At 36.0% G+C, this 15,749-nt stretch overlaps 1 protein-coding gene, 1 non-coding gene and 1 pseudogene across 2 annotated transcripts; 1 reads left to right on the plus strand and 2 right to left on the minus strand.

Moving 5' to 3' along the window:
- Window positions 1–1,487: 1,487 nt before the first annotated feature.
- LOC110601730 (enoyl-CoA delta isomerase 2, peroxisomal) lies at window positions 1,488–2,478 on the plus strand. The gene has a single exon (XM_021738994.2). The coding sequence runs from the start codon at window positions 1,572–1,574 to the stop codon at window positions 2,286–2,288; it is 717 nt and encodes a 238-aa protein (XP_021594686.1). The 5' UTR covers window positions 1,488–1,571; the 3' UTR covers window positions 2,289–2,478.
- Window positions 2,434–15,178, minus strand: LOC110601734 (annotated as a pseudogene).
- LOC122722027 lies at window positions 2,435–2,562 on the minus strand. Its single transcript, XR_006348878.1, has one exon. It is a non-coding gene; the product is annotated as a U11 spliceosomal RNA (small nuclear RNA).
- Window positions 15,179–15,749: the final 571 nt, after the last annotated feature.

Below are 15,749 nucleotides of genomic sequence, written 5' to 3' on the forward strand. Positions count from 1 at the left end.
TTGCTGCTTGAAAAGGCAATGCAATTTGTATGACGCGATACGGGATGCCGTTTTTGGAAGCTAGCAAGTGAACTGCCCTTTTTACCCTTATTCGTGCTTTTTACCTTGATATGTTAACAATAAAGTTAATTGGAAGGCAAAGGGCTGTGGCCGTATCCATTTAAGAGAAATATAACAATAGCAGCAGACCCCAAAAGCGCACACTAGCTTAACCTAACTCTCTGTTTAGGAGAAAGTTTTTAAAGGTAAAAAAATTGTTTTTAAGATTTAAAAATTTTGAATTTGTATTTTGAGAAGAGAGTAAGTTGAGAAGGTTTTTTCTTGAAAACTTTTGAATATCTTTAAAAAAATTTTATTTTTCCAAACAATTAAAAAAAAATTTAAATTTTCAAAATTATAAAAAATCTTACCATATAAAGCTATAGTTTAGAAAACTTTTCCTTATAAGAGTGTAAAGAAAACTTCAAAAATCAAGCCCACAGCCTTAAACCAAGGCATGTGAAAAATACTTCTTAAACTAACTGATTCAAGTACTGACCAAATGCCCACAAGCCTAAATATCGCAAAATCCCTCATTTATTGCAATTTATATCTTTTTCCCCTTAAAAAAAGTCCATCTCTCCCTCCAACTCCTTTGTTTCTCTTACTATAACGATTCTAACTTGTAAGCAGACAATTTGCGTTCAATTGACGGCAATGATTCTAAGGTGCTTGAGCAACTTCAGTGATACCATGCGGGTATGAATTTCTGTTTTATTCTCGAGGTAGTCATCAAAACATGCAAGTTCCTGTCTTGGAATTTAGCAGGGAGACAAAAGAAGATGCCATGAGGTGGTTTTAAGTGAAATCTGAATGTGCCCTTTCTTTCTCTTTCTTTTTTTTTTTTTAAAAGCCCTTCTAATCTTTCATAACACGGCCTAAAAATGTAGCTTAGATTTTTGTTTTTTAAACAAAAAATACGACGTGGTTTTTTATTATTAATTTTTCACTAGATTCAATTTCCAATCTCCGCATAGAAGAAAGAAGATTTCCACTGAGTTTTCACTTATTTTGCAGGATTTTTTTTTTTTACTCTTTTGAATTAAAACTTTCCTTGAAGAGAAAATTCTATGGTTACCCGTTGTAATACTAATCGCGGAAGGAAAAAAAAAAAAAAAAAAAAAAAAAAAAAAAAAAAAAGAGAAATGAGCGTTGAAGATCTGAGGATAATTTAGTGGAATAATTTATTAGTTTTTCATTACATTATGAAAAATAGCTTATTAACAGAAAATTTAGACGGAAAACCTCATATTTTGATGAACATATATATTATGAATTGATTTATTTAATTTTTAAAATAATGAGATGAATTCATGAAAGTCACAAAGACAAAGACAAAATAATCATGAAATAATGTCATTATAAAAAATGAATTATTTATCTTCCCTGTGATTTATTACTAATAAAGTGGTCTCCATAACACAATAATAAAATATATAGATAAAGCAATGAATGTCCTATTTAAGTCATGCTCCACACACATCAAAAAGATATTTGACCTCTCATCTCATCCGTCGCCGAGATAACTCATCATGTGCACGTTAGAGAAGCAAGGCAATATCTTCATTTTGACATTCATCGGTGACGGTGAGCATCGTCTGAGCCCTTCTCTCATCGATTCCGTCTTATCGGCTCTCCGCGAAGTAAAATCCAAGGCCACTCGCGGCTCAGTTCTTATCACCACATCCCAAGGCAGGTTCTTCTCCAATGGTTTCGATCTCGCCTGGGCTCAAGCCGCTGGATCCAGTTCTAAAGCCATGGAACGCCTCCATCACATGGTCGTCTCCTTCAAGCCGGTCGTGGCCGAGATGATATCCCTCCCTATGCCCACGGTGGCAGCCGTCCAGGGCCACGCCGCCGCCGCTGGATTTTTGTTGGCTTTAAGCCACGACTACATCCTGATTAGGAGTGATAAAGGCGTATTATATATGAGCGAGATTGACATAGGGCTTCCGTTGCCGGATTATTTCGCTGCAGCTTTTCGAGCTAAACTCCACGCTGTTTCCGCTCGACGGGATGTCCTCCTGAGAGGTGCCAAGTTGAAAGGGGAGGAAGCGGTGAGGATGGGGATCGTAGATGCTGCGTACGATAGTGAAGGAAGCTTGGCTGCGGCTGCGATGCGCCTGGCGGAGGAGTTGGCATCAAGTAAATGGAAGGGCGACACTTACAAAGAAATAAGAACGAGCCTATACCCAGACCTATGTGGGGTGCTGGGATTGGAGGAAGGAAAAATTGTAGCTAAACTTTAACCAAGAAATAAAGGAAAAAGGGATTGGAACACTTGGCATGTGATACTGTTTGTTTCAATAAAGAAGACTCTAGATGTATTCTCAAAATTGTAATTCCAATCCCTAGATCTGGCGTTATGTCGATTTTCAAATTTAAGAATAATGGTTAAGAGGGTCGGCCGTGCGAGCCAACCCTATAAGTTTCCACAAATTATGTCGGCCATATGTCTTGATTGCCATACGGCACTCACCGGACGAGGGCGAGTGCGGCATAATTAGCCAACCGACCCTTTTAATTTGCGAAATCCAACTCAAGCCTGATATATATGGAACACTTTGCACCCTCTCTCTTGCTGCTTCCCGATGTGGGAATTTTATTTCTGCTCCATATGCATCCCTATGGGTATGAGAACCATGAACACTTGCTTGGCTTTTGCTACCTAAGATGAAAGCCTAAAAGCTTGTTATCCTCCCCATGCTAGTTCCTTATCAATTGCTCTGGTTGAAAAATCTTAGTGGAGAACTAGCATCTGTTAATATCTTTAATGTTCTGGTTTCTTAGGTAGATCATTAATCAATAGTTCCACCTTCAGGCCTACAATGTCTGTTCACGCCAGATAAATTTCTGCGTTACCGAGGATTATAGGCGGAAAAATGTATTCTTATTTTCAATTCTCAAAAGCATCTTACAGTTTCAGTTTAACACGTTCATCTACCATAAACTCTTCATACAGTAAGGCCAAATATTTTGTTAGACGTTCAAACCCAAGTTTTCTAAAGCTGTGGCACATATGAGGGGAAAAAAAAAACAGAAATGGAAGCTTATTTTCTCTACAATTACAAATGATCTCGCAAGCAGTACGTAGGCTTCACATGTTTGATGGTATTCTTTGCAATTAGGATCAATAAGCTCAGCCATTAGGTCTTCTACAACAAGGATATGAACAAACCTGCCATTCAGCAGCTGCACAAATAAGAAGCCAAACGATTCCTCGTCACCTCAAGTGTAAATATGCAAGTCTCTTCAATCTTAAAGGAGAGAATGCAACACACTTGTGCTTCATAAGGTAAAATGTCAATGCTAACGCACTTTCACCTGCTCAAAAGAAACACAGGGCCTTCTAAAATGATAATTTATGTTTCCCTCAAGAATTACTCAACAATCAACTTCCATAAAGTTTGATTCTCCAGTAGAATTAGATTTTGCCTTACCCACAGTTGCTAATTCTAAATCAGAGCATTCGTTCCTCTCCTTTAAGAATTTATATAACACATTGCTTGGCTTGAAGATAGTAAGAATCATTATATTTTCTGCCACTCCCAATGTGAATCCCATTGCGAATCCAATCCTCCCTCTGTATCCAAGCATCCCGACCGAAATCAAGAATTCCAAGGATCTGGCATCAATAACACGGGGCATAAAATGCATGACAATCCATCAGCAAACAGTAAGCTGTCATCAAAAGCATGACCCAGTTGAACCATATGAAGGTCCTAATATACAGACTAAGCAACATTGCCCACTTGACCGAAGGGTATAAAGCCAGAAAATTGGTGCGTTAAGGTAAAATGTAATGGAATGTCAAGTATTCACTCCACATAACTCTGAACTACAAACTATGATCCTTTGAACCTACCCAACATGTACTTGTCTTACAAAATACATCACGATAAAGATATATAAAAAAATACAATGTGATACATATAGCAACAAGGAATAGCTGAGTAACATCATAAGCTGACTAACCTGTCTATGATATAAAATAAAGAAGATATAATAAATCACATGCACAAATAATGAGATTTTCTTTGTTGCCTTCTCTCAAGGAGAACATTCTTCACATAAAATATTCACATCATGAAGGCCAAACATGCATAAGAAACTAGTTACAAGATAAAGAAAAGATGTAAACACAAAGGTAGCAAGTGAGGACTTACAGCTCCACCTTTCCAGGACACAAAGGTTTGATTTGTTCTTGACTGCAGAACCTGTAAGTGAAAGCCAGGTAATATCAACGTCTGGTATCACAACATAGAAAACTAAATAATGTATAGCACTACTCACAGTATCTTCAAATTCCTCCATTTTTGTGAGCCATCAACAAGATAACATCATAATTCTGCAAGTGAAATAGCCTAAACCCTAAACCTAAACCCTAAATTCCAAAAGCTAAACTCATATTTCTGCAAGTGAACTAGCAGTCCAAAGTTGACTCCAACTGTAATACTAATTTACCACAAAATAACCTTTAGTTATTAAATAAAGATAAAATTATTGGTGAATCAATCACCTAACTGCAAATAAACAACCCCTTGAAATTTTGTCATAAGAATCTAAAAGATATTAAAAATGACCTATAGAAATATAATCTATGATCGGTAGACATGAGAGCATTTATGTGCAATTTTTTGTCCATCCATTTAGCCACTAGATAAACTAAATTATTTATCACTATTATTTGTAACAAATACAAGTGGCAAGGGCAAAGGTGCTTCATTTTCTATACATGTATAACCTTGTAGTTTATACAAGGAAATCAACAACATAAACATATATTGTAAACTAACCTCAACTGTATCAATTGCTTCATTGGAGGGGATTTCATGTAAAACTCTGCAATAACAAAGGAAAACACGAAGAAGGGCAAGCCAGTTGTTAAGGTGTATTCCATGAGATGGAAAAACAAATTCAATAACCTAAGCTATTCACTCGGAAAAGTATAAGCCAAATGATGCTCGTAAATGGTTTTCTTCTTCTTTTGTTTTTGGGTTTGGTGGGGATGGGGGGAAACCCGATAACTAGAGTTTTTCCAATAACCAAGCCAAAGGAATGAGTGTCTGATGTAAAAATTTCCCCCTCATTGGACTTATTCTGGACAATCTTGAAAGATGTTATTCTTGGCACAACAGATACAAAGTTCATGATCACAGCACCACTCAGACAAATACATGCTCTACTTCTAAGATTAAAATGGGACCGACCTCTCCTCTACTGCAGGACTCAGACCAGGTGCCAAAGCCATTCCACCGATCTAAAAACACAAACCTACATCAATCTTCCGGTCTAAAAGAAATGTGAGCATTTATTACCTCATGCATACTGTTGAATCCCACATCGGTTGTGGAAAAGGGGTAATATGCCCCTTATATAGGCCATAGACACTCCTCCCCTTGAGCTAGCTTTTGGGGTGAGTTAGGTCTGCCCCAAATTTAACATGGTATCAGAGCCTCCCACCGATGTTGGGCCTCCCATAAATATGTCACGCACCAGTAAAAAATTCTGGGCGTGAGGGGATGTGTTGAATCCCACATCGGTTGTGGAAAGGGATAATGTGTCCCTTATATGAGCCATAGACACTCCTCTCCCTTGAGTTAGCTTTTGGGGTGAGTTAGGCCTGACCCAAATTTAACACATACAATCTGAAATAGAACTTACCAATTGTATGCTACAAAACAATTTTCTCTTGAGGTCTATACGACCTGCCAACAGAAAACACAAACCTTTTTAAGTATCAACAGCTCAAGATACGAAAGTAGAGGAATTACATGTGAATTTACCTGTTGAAAGGATGCTACTGGTGATAGCCTCTGCAACACCAACTTTCTCTTCTTTCTTAGGCTTAGAAGGGAAAACCAGATAGCTATCCCACATGGATAATCCAACATTAACGCCAGTAAATAGACCATCTGCTATATCAGGTCTTCTAGGGTAATCAATATGCTATGTATTTTCCAGCATATCCTCGTAGTCATGGAACCTGGTGACGTGTAGTATCAAATGCAGTAATTTCTAATTACTAGTAACTATTGTTTCACTGATATAGGAAAGAAAGCTTGCGTAAAGCAAGAAAACTCGAAAACTTAATAATGTTCCTACCAGGAACGAGGTGGTGGAGGATACACATCTGGAACCAAAAGCACTGAATAGAACAGACCTATAGGCAGTACCTGTTTGCTAGAACCATCAATAACACAGTTCTCCTCAGCTAAACATCCTTTAAGAAGAGAATATTATACACAGTTTCCCTCATAATAGACATACATTAAGAGCAGTTAGCCTAGTTTTATGAGATCCAGAAGGTGCAACCCCCTCATAAGAATGTATTACAGCTACAGCATCAACCTCTCCCTCCTGTACATAAAAGTAAATTACAGAAAAAAAACGAGACACAGTTCAAAGAGTTCCTGTCAGTAACGCTACCTATAGAGGGGTCACTATCCAGTTCAATAGTAAAGGTCTTGATCATCATTATCAATGTTAAGACAAGGGTTTTGGGAGAGGCTCTAACAATTTGGTGCAAATACATCACTGTTATGAAGAGATGTTTTGTTTTATTCAGCCCTGTCATGTCACTGAACTTGTATAAAATTTTTTAGTCTACTTCTCTTATCAAGAATAAACCTGTTATGCAGTTGAGTTGTGCTTCCAAACATCTTATATTGTTGAATAAGCTTCTAACCTATGTTTATCTTTGAAGTTGATAATTTGTTTCACTCTGCATTACTCTTTCTTTATCCCATCAAATCATCAGAAACGTAAAATTTGAAATTGACAATTGCTACCTTTGCATCATGGTTAAGTAGTCAGTTGAGCATCTATGTCCAATACACCAAACATGGCTTTTCCTTCTAACCATTGCATCCCGTAACTTTAGGCCATAATCATTATCATCTTTTTTCCTAATCACAATCACATAATATCATAATTCTCGATAGCCATAAGTCCAACCATGGGCTAACTTTTTCAGTTACCTCTTTTTGCTAAATTTATTTATCAAAACTTCTTTCAGTATTGCATCATAAACCATATGCCCTTTATCAAAATTCTGTTTATGGTAGGGTTGTAATTAGTTCTGCATTGTTGCTGATACTTATCCCCAGGACCCCATTCTAATTAGAATGGTCTGAGCTGCCAAACATTTCTGGGAGGGCAGGAATAAAACAAAGACTTCTCTTCTAAAAGCAACCATGGAGACAAAATAACTTCATAAAATAACTCTAATATGCTTTCTGTAGTGTATCAATTCACAGAGAGGTTACGAGGGAAGAGGAGAAAAGGTCACCTTGATCTCACAATAGAACTCCCTTACTCTGTTGAGCATCAGCAGATCAATAGGCTTTGTCACAATGTCAGTTGGAATTTGGGGCCATGTCTGATGATGCCTTTGAGTCCAGAGTAGGCATCTGGATATATCCTGAGGAAGCATACTGATCAAGCATAATTTAGCCACATTTTTATCATAATTATTATTGTTTATTTACACATTTTTTAGTTTAATTTATGGTTTTTATCTTGTTTTTACAGAAAATGAAGAAATTGGAAAATTGGAGAAAAAGTGCAGAAAATTGACAGAAAAGTGATTGGGTCAGTGATTTGCCCAAAACACTCAAATCACCAGGCAAATCACTTAGACAGCAGAAACCTGGAGGCAACAGGCAGAAGTGATATGGGCAAGTGATTTGCCCAAGACACTCGAAGACACTGGCCAAATCACTCGCAGAAGACAGAGAGCAAAAAAACTGGACTGACTCACAGAAAAGTGATTGGGTCAGTGATTTTCCCAAAACACTCAAATCACCGGGCAAATCACCGGGCAAATCACTTTGACAGCAGAAACTGACAGAAGAGCGGGAAATTGGGCAGAAAACAGAAATCCGAATTTTCAGAAGTCCAATTCCAACCCAATCACTACCAACATAAAACCAAGAGCCACGAAAGAGCTTCTCATCCAAGAAATTCCAATTGCAATTAAATTCAACATCAAAAGAGGAGTCAAACACCAAATCAAAAAGGGATTTTGAAACCCTAGATGGATGGAATTCTTCAGCTATAAAAGGAGAGCCTCCAAACCAGCAGAGGGAGCTTCTGATCAGCTATTGAGCCTCCTCTTCCTATCGCCAGAAACTCTGCAGCTCTTCCTTTTTCTTTTCTTTTAGTCTTTTTGTGTATTTAGTCCACCATGAGTGGCTAAACTCCTTTCTTTTCTAGTTGAAGTTGGTGAATTTCATATTTTGTGATGAATTGGGAGATTTAAATCTCCATTGTTAAACTTCTATTTATTTCCAATATTTATGCAATTTGATCTTTCTATAATTGTTACTTTGCTTTTAGAATCAATAAAGGCCCATTGCTTTTAAATTGCTTGAGTAACAAATTGTTTGAATGGTTTAGGTCCGTAATTGCTTAGATTATTTAAACACACATTTAATCAAGTTGCATAATCTAAACTTGACCACGCGGTTGGTAAGGTTAGAATTAGGTTTCTCTAAGTCTTAATGCAGTTAACAGTTGTTCAATGCCAAAGGCCCCAAGGACGTTCCTTGACAACTTGTTAACTAGTGATTTGATTAGCGAACGTTTCCTAATCAAACTAAAACTAAGGAGGAATTTGGATTGTGAGAAGCGTCTTCCACATCCTAAACTAATTTATTGGTATAAATAGGAGTGTTAAAGAATCAATGATCAATTCTAAACAATCTGAAATAAGATCCATACTTCAACTAGAAACTTTTCTCTTATTGATTTACTCATCTTTAAATTATTTGCTTGCTATTGTTAATTAGCTTTAGTACATCTTCAACACAAAACCCCCCTCTTTTAATTATTTGTTATTTACTTGACCTAGTCATTATTAGGAAGGTCTTTAGTGTCAATTCCCTGTGGTTCGACCCTATTGCCACTATCTGCAAATTATTTTGTTGATTGAGAATAGGTTTATTTTTGACGGCTTCGACAACCGCCTATCACATACTAATTCAACTACTCTAAGCAAACCAACACAGAAAAAAGTTCAAGGAAAAAAATCTTTCAGGATGAGATAGTAAGAAAAAAGAATGTGTTTACACAAATAGAGGACTTGAATAAGCAACTTATGCAAATGCTAGAAAATATAGTTCATGATGATTTTCATTTTTTATGGAGACATTAAGCAAAATTATTCTGAATAGACTTCTTAAACCTAGCAGATAAGTGAACATTTCTAACGCAGATAAGTAATTCAGCATCATTAAGTAAGAGGAAATCCCCTAGATTTTCTTAAGGGTAAGCCTCTTTTCCTTACCCTTCGCTTGGGAAATTCTTAGGCATCACTTTAACGCAGTTGTCCAAATCCATCTCGTGATGGAAAATTAATATTTACATTCTCTTTCAAGCAATCCACTAATGTATCATTAATTTTTCTTTGATTTTCCCTAAAATTAACTTTTGTCAGCAATATCATAGCTTGAGAGCAACTATCATCAAGAAAAGTCTTCAAAGTTAATAATAACTTAATAGTGGTTATCAGCAGAAACTGCACAAGCAAAAGGCTAAAAGGAATACTTTTAAGGTTACAAAACATTGCCCACTTTGAAAAAGAAAAAGGCTCAAATTCCATGTAATAAAATTTTAGCCTAGAAGTAATAGCCAATTCAAGTACAGTGTAGAAGTCATTGAGTAAAAAATATCATAATGAACACATTCCCAAAGTTTATTCCACCCTGCCATGGGTAATTTAGAATGTGGTAAAGCAATGTATTCCATACTTTATTTCATATCACACTTATCAATTGAGGTCAAGGGGTCCATTTTATCTTCTACTATAATATATATTAACTGCAAGCATAGGAAAACATAAAAACATCCATTAAGGCCACAGATGAATTCAAGTTACAAAAATTTACTTGGGAATGAAGCTTAGAAACAGGTTCATTGGTTCAGTAATGAATATGAAGATGGAAACTAAATCCACACCTCTCCACCAAAGGGCAAAGTCTTTTCTGTATTAGGTAGAGCTACTCCATCCTGAACACCAAAGTTGAAATTAGTTAATTCTCATAAGAGTTGCTTTGACATCGTACTTTAAGCATTGCCATGTTAATATGACACTAACAGCTATAACAAAAATATCAAGAAAAATCTGGATGATTTAGAAGTCAGAATTTACTATATAAAAGCAATTACTTCAATGCAAATGACAGATGTCACCTGAGCACCAACATTTACAACACAAGCTGTTGATAACCCATTCCCAAAAACTGCAGCAAGGCCTTCTGACAATCATCTCAGAAGATCATCATATAAGAGGAGCATACATGACATAAACATAAGAGGAGCATATATGACAAAACTAAACAAATCAATAACAAAAACCACCTACAGCAGTGAATGGGGAAAATTTAATATTGCACCATTCTCATCTCACATGCCATGTATTAGTATTTCTGTTCTTACTCTCAAAATAAACATGAAATAATCTAAGACTGGAAAACAACAATAGACACATAAACACAAGCAAAAGAAATATATATATGAGCACAGGTATCAAATATGGATTACAATGAAAAGTTGCAACACCAGAAACTGAAAATATATCTTAAGAGCTACTATATATTTTCAGAGGGAAAATTCAGAATATCGAGATGATAAGAATTGGTAGGCTCTTTTAGGGGAGGAAAACAGAATTAGCTTCTTGTTGTTCACAAACGAGGCAGTTCCATTTGCAAAATTTTCATTTAGTATTACTTATTTTAAAACAAAATTTAGAATTTCAAAGAAATTTCGGTTTTTTTTTCTAATTATGGTGGATAGTATATTCCGTTGTTTAAGACATGATGATCTAAAGAATTTAGATGGAAAGTGTTGAATCCCACATCGGTTGTGGAAAGGGTAATGTGCCCCTTACATGAGCTATAGGCAATCCTCCCCCCTTGAGCTTGAGTTAGGCCTGACCCAAATTTAACATGGTATCAGAGCCTCCCCGTCCGATGTTGGGCCTCCCACAAATGTGTCACGCACCAATAAAAATCTTAGGCGTGAGGGAGTGTGTTGAATCCCACGTCGGTTGTGGAAAGGGAATGTGCCCCTTATATGAGCCATAGGCAATCCTCTCCTTGAGCTAGCTTTTGGGATGAGTTAGGTCTGACCCAAATTTAACAAAAGCATTGAAATGCAAGCCAGTGGGGGCAACTGAAAAAGCTCAAATTATGGAGGGACTTCAAAACAAGATGTAGTTAAAAAGATCTTCATGGCTTTAAGTGTCACAAAAGAAATTATACATGGGCGGTCTTTGTATTCTCAGTAATGGTGGCAAAGGTAAGTTAAATTAAAGAGTATTATTGAAAGTAAAGAAAATAGAAAGCAATATTTTTTAATAAATTAGAATATTATTCAACAAGAAAATTGATGACTACACTACAGAATGACTTCATGTTCAGAGAAGGAAGAAACTAATTTGATATGGTGAGAGGGAAAAGTAAAATAAAAAGACCCCATCCATTATGCTTGCATTATTCCAAAATCAACAGAAATACTAAAAATGTGCATGTGATGTAAAAAGCCATGTAATGCTTACATAATGAAACTTTTTTCACCGCATGAACTACATTCACATGTTAGCATCAAAAAAAATTAAAAATCAGCCATTGAATCATTAAGGAAAGGAAATATCTATAATAAAATTATGAATGACTGGCATCGAGCCATTTTCCACATATATCTATACTGTATAACCAGAACCAAGAAGGCATAAGAATAAGATCCTTAAACATTTTATACAGCAACAAGATAACCAAATACAGAACATATTATCAAATAAGAATAGGAGCGTTAATGGCATTCTGATGTGCAATGAAAAGGAAATACAAGATTGATATTCCATAATGTCGCATTCCAGAACACAGTGTTAATTACTTGCAACAACCACTAACAAAAATTAGATATCAATTTCTTCTTATTTTTGTCTTTTTCTTCCCTCCCCTTCCCCCCCCCCCCGCTTTTTTTTCTTTTTCCTTTTCTTTTGTGGAGGAAAGTCTTGAATTTAGATTAAAAAGGTATCAACATGTAATTACCACGATTGTCAAATGTTTCTGACAAAACAAGTATGGCAGCATACAAGCTTCTTTCAGAGTGAGGGATATGCAATTTCTCTACCAATATCCAAACCCAAATAGCATGAAGGTCTTCAAGCACCTAAGAAATAAAAAGAATAATTATAAAAAATCAGAAAATGGAGTCTCATTATTAAAAAAATAATTATAAAAAATCAGAAAATGGAGTCTCATTATTAAAAAAAATAATTATAAAAAATCAGAAAATGGGATCTCATTATACGTATCAGCTAAAACCTCAGAACATAACAGAATCTATTTTATGCCTGAACCATATCAGGATGATTGAGGCAATTCCTAATAAGATATCAACAGCAAAATTTTCACTGTCAAAACACAGCAGTAACACCATATGTCTGCATATGGTAGAACTGGTATACCTTTCTTCTCCTAGTGAAAAGATACACATGCATGAAATTATTAATCATCAGCAGTAGCGACGTCTGTGTTGTGTGCAAGGAAGTTAATCAACAGGAGGACCGCACCTGCTGCATGGGATAATGTTGTGAAATGTTCAAGTGTCCTCTGCGAATAGGGCAGTGTAAGCAATATGGCTCAGTGGGGGATATTCTTAGTCCTTCCTCGCCACAAATGAAACCTCTGTATTTACGCTCACTTTTACTTGGCTCCTTAGCATCTGTATGTTCATGCTTCTCCAAGGACTCACCAATCTGACTGTCATTTGTCGGTCTTTCTGCACAAGGAATATGCACCAGTTAGGCATGCAACAATAAATCCAAGGTGAAATCTGTAATTGGAAATTATCAGCTCAGGAAATATCTAGCAAAGCAAAATGACTGCAGTCTGGGAAAAAAGCATATAAAACACAGGAGTACGATCTATAAATCAAAAGAATACATTTTAAAGGAAATATTATCACAATCACAAAAGAGCTCTCTTTTTAAGGGATGTTATGATATACTCAGCTTCCCTCTGTTTCACCCTGTCAGACAGTCTGAATGACCCCTAGTTGCTCAAAGCATGGAATATGGACCCCAGGTTTGGTCACACCAAGTCCACCAATTGATACCACCTACGCTGTATGCTAAACTATCTAAAACTAGTCTGCCTACTCATCAAACATGCCTATCAGTATGTGCAACATACTTCACCACACTTGCATAAATTTAAATTACCCATGTTATAAATCTTGCAATGAATATGGAAAATATTATCAAATATTTTCAGTTCTGTCAACTAGAAATTCAGAGTTTCAGACCCTAATCTTGGCATCGCTTATATGGCCCCACCAGTGCGACGCTCTAATGCAATTCCTAACTCATTAGGCCTAAAGTACTGATAACCAAAGCTATCACAAACATGATTGCAGGAAAATTTAGGTCACAACAAAAATAACTAAGAAATAACACTAGATAAAAACATCATTTGATAAGAATTCTGAAGGAAACAGAAAGACAAGCTTGAATAGGTGCCACCAACTGCAATAGCAAGATCAAAATTTGTTTATTACCCGATGCCAATGAAGAGTGCGTTTCTGGCTCATATACATTAGCCCATGTAAAAGCTATATCTTTCCTGCCACTCTTTGCAGCATATCTATCGACGTGTCCCATCTGCAAAATAACCTCAAAGGTTTTATAAGTATCAGCAATTACAAAGTAGTTGCCCAGCTGCGTGTATGCAGTATGCACTCCCTTGTCCTTTTAACTTGTAGCTACTAACAATCTGTTCTAAGATTTTGACTACAAATACATGTTTTAGCCTTTTAGGGCAAGAGGAATACTAAAAGAAAAGCGCGGAAATGATTACTTTCTATGATTACAAGAGAATGAGGCATCCTTAAAAAGAGTAGAGTTAACAAATGGTGAGGAAAGCAAAGAAAACTATACTTCAGGAGGATGTGGTATTGAGGCACAAGGGTTCATCCAAAAATAGTACATTAAGTCATCAACAGTTCCTCCATGACCCATGGATAGGAGTTCACACCAAGATATCAAATCCCACACGAGTGACAAACTAAGAATTGCTCATAAATTTCACAAATTCATTAAGCAAAAAAATTGGATGAGTTTATTTTATGATAAAAATAACAAACAAGAAGCACTGTTTCTAATCCTACAATATGACATAAGCAAAATCTAAATTGCGTGAAAAATGCAGAAGAAATCATTTGGGCACACCTTACGTGGAAAAGAATTGTTTGCTTTACAACCTCTTCATCCAGAAAAGGGATCTTCAGTAACGAAGCAATCTTCAAGACAAGGGGAAAAAAGGCACAAAAGTAAGCAACCATACTCAGTGTACAACATACGTTTGTACAAACATCTAGAATTATAGGACCCACAATAACATGTGCCTTCTCACGATCCATGTGCTTAGCTGTTGTGACCTGAGAATTCAGCGTCTGGAGGAGGAGGAGCAGGGTGGTGGAGAATTATTAAGTAAACATCCAGGAAATATTTGTTTAACCATAAAGAAAAAGAAGAAGAAAGATGTTAAACCTGATCTTTAACATTAAGTTTGGGAAACTGATTGGTATAACGAGAAATGCAGTGAGGTATATTAAAGGGAGTGTCCTGGTGTGCTAGGCCTATTCTGACATTTGCAGACCCTGAGCATCACCACCAAAACAGAAAAATCCAATTTCATTGTGTTGGAGATAAAATTCTAATGGGGAATAGCAACCAAAATTCTAATTGGTAAATTAAAAGAGCCATGATATAAAACCAAGTAGTACAGCTAGTAATGATAGCAATAGTACCAGGGTTAATGACAACAAGATTGGACCCTTGCTCTGTGACAAGCTGTGATGGCACTACCGTCTTCAAGTAATCCTGCCGGTTTCTTTTTTCCAAAAAAAAAACAAGAGTTACTGAAATTGAAAGGAGAAAGAGAGAAAATGCTTGTTGGAGGAGGTGATGGTGTTGTCCCACATACCATGGCGATGAAGCAGACGTCCGAGTGGAAGTTGCTACGGTCACTCAGAATTATGTTTTTCTTTCCGCTTCTGTTTTTCTTGTACTAAGAAAAGAGAGGGAGAGTGGCGTAAAACGACGTAGTAACATTCCTAATCAACTCGAGAACCTAAACGGAACGCAACGCAACGCATAACCCACAAGTGAGACCTGGACCTTTCACATGTTCAAGATTTAAAAATACTTAATTTTTTATATTAATAAAACAGTTTTCGTTGAAATTGTTTTAAAGCATTTTAAACATTAAAATGTAAAAATTGAAAATCAATTATTTTCACTATTTAGATTGATCAATTATAGCTCTTTAAGCTCGTGTTTTATTTGAATAAATAATTTTTTATTTTTTATTCTGTGTGTTTTAAATTGAGTTTAAAACTCTAAAAATTATTATGGATTTTAAACGTAGTAAGTAAAATAAGTACTCACTCACATTGAAATATATGATTTATACAAATGATTGAATTGTGCAAAATGATGAATCAGGATATTTGCCTTCATTTTCATAAGTTTGATTTGATATATTTTAAATCTCGAAAAATTTTTTATTTTATTTATCTTAATTTATTATATTTAATTTTATTAAAGAAGAGTCACCGTGAAAAGTTGTAATTAGAGAAGTTGGAGCCAGGACTTTAAAAGTATTGGCAGGGGCGCTGCCCCCTCCCCACCCAAAAAAAAT

This window comes from Manihot esculenta, chromosome 15, assembly GCF_001659605.2.
Source record: "Manihot esculenta cultivar AM560-2 chromosome 15, M.esculenta_v8, whole genome shotgun sequence".
Taxonomy (NCBI): Eukaryota; Viridiplantae; Streptophyta; class Magnoliopsida; order Malpighiales; family Euphorbiaceae; genus Manihot; species Manihot esculenta.

Bases quoted from the DNA above. Each gene is read 5' to 3' on its own strand.
- LOC110601730 (XM_021738994.2), top strand. From the start codon at position 1,572: ATGTGCACGTTAGAGAAGCAAGGCAATATCTTCATTTTGACATTCATC.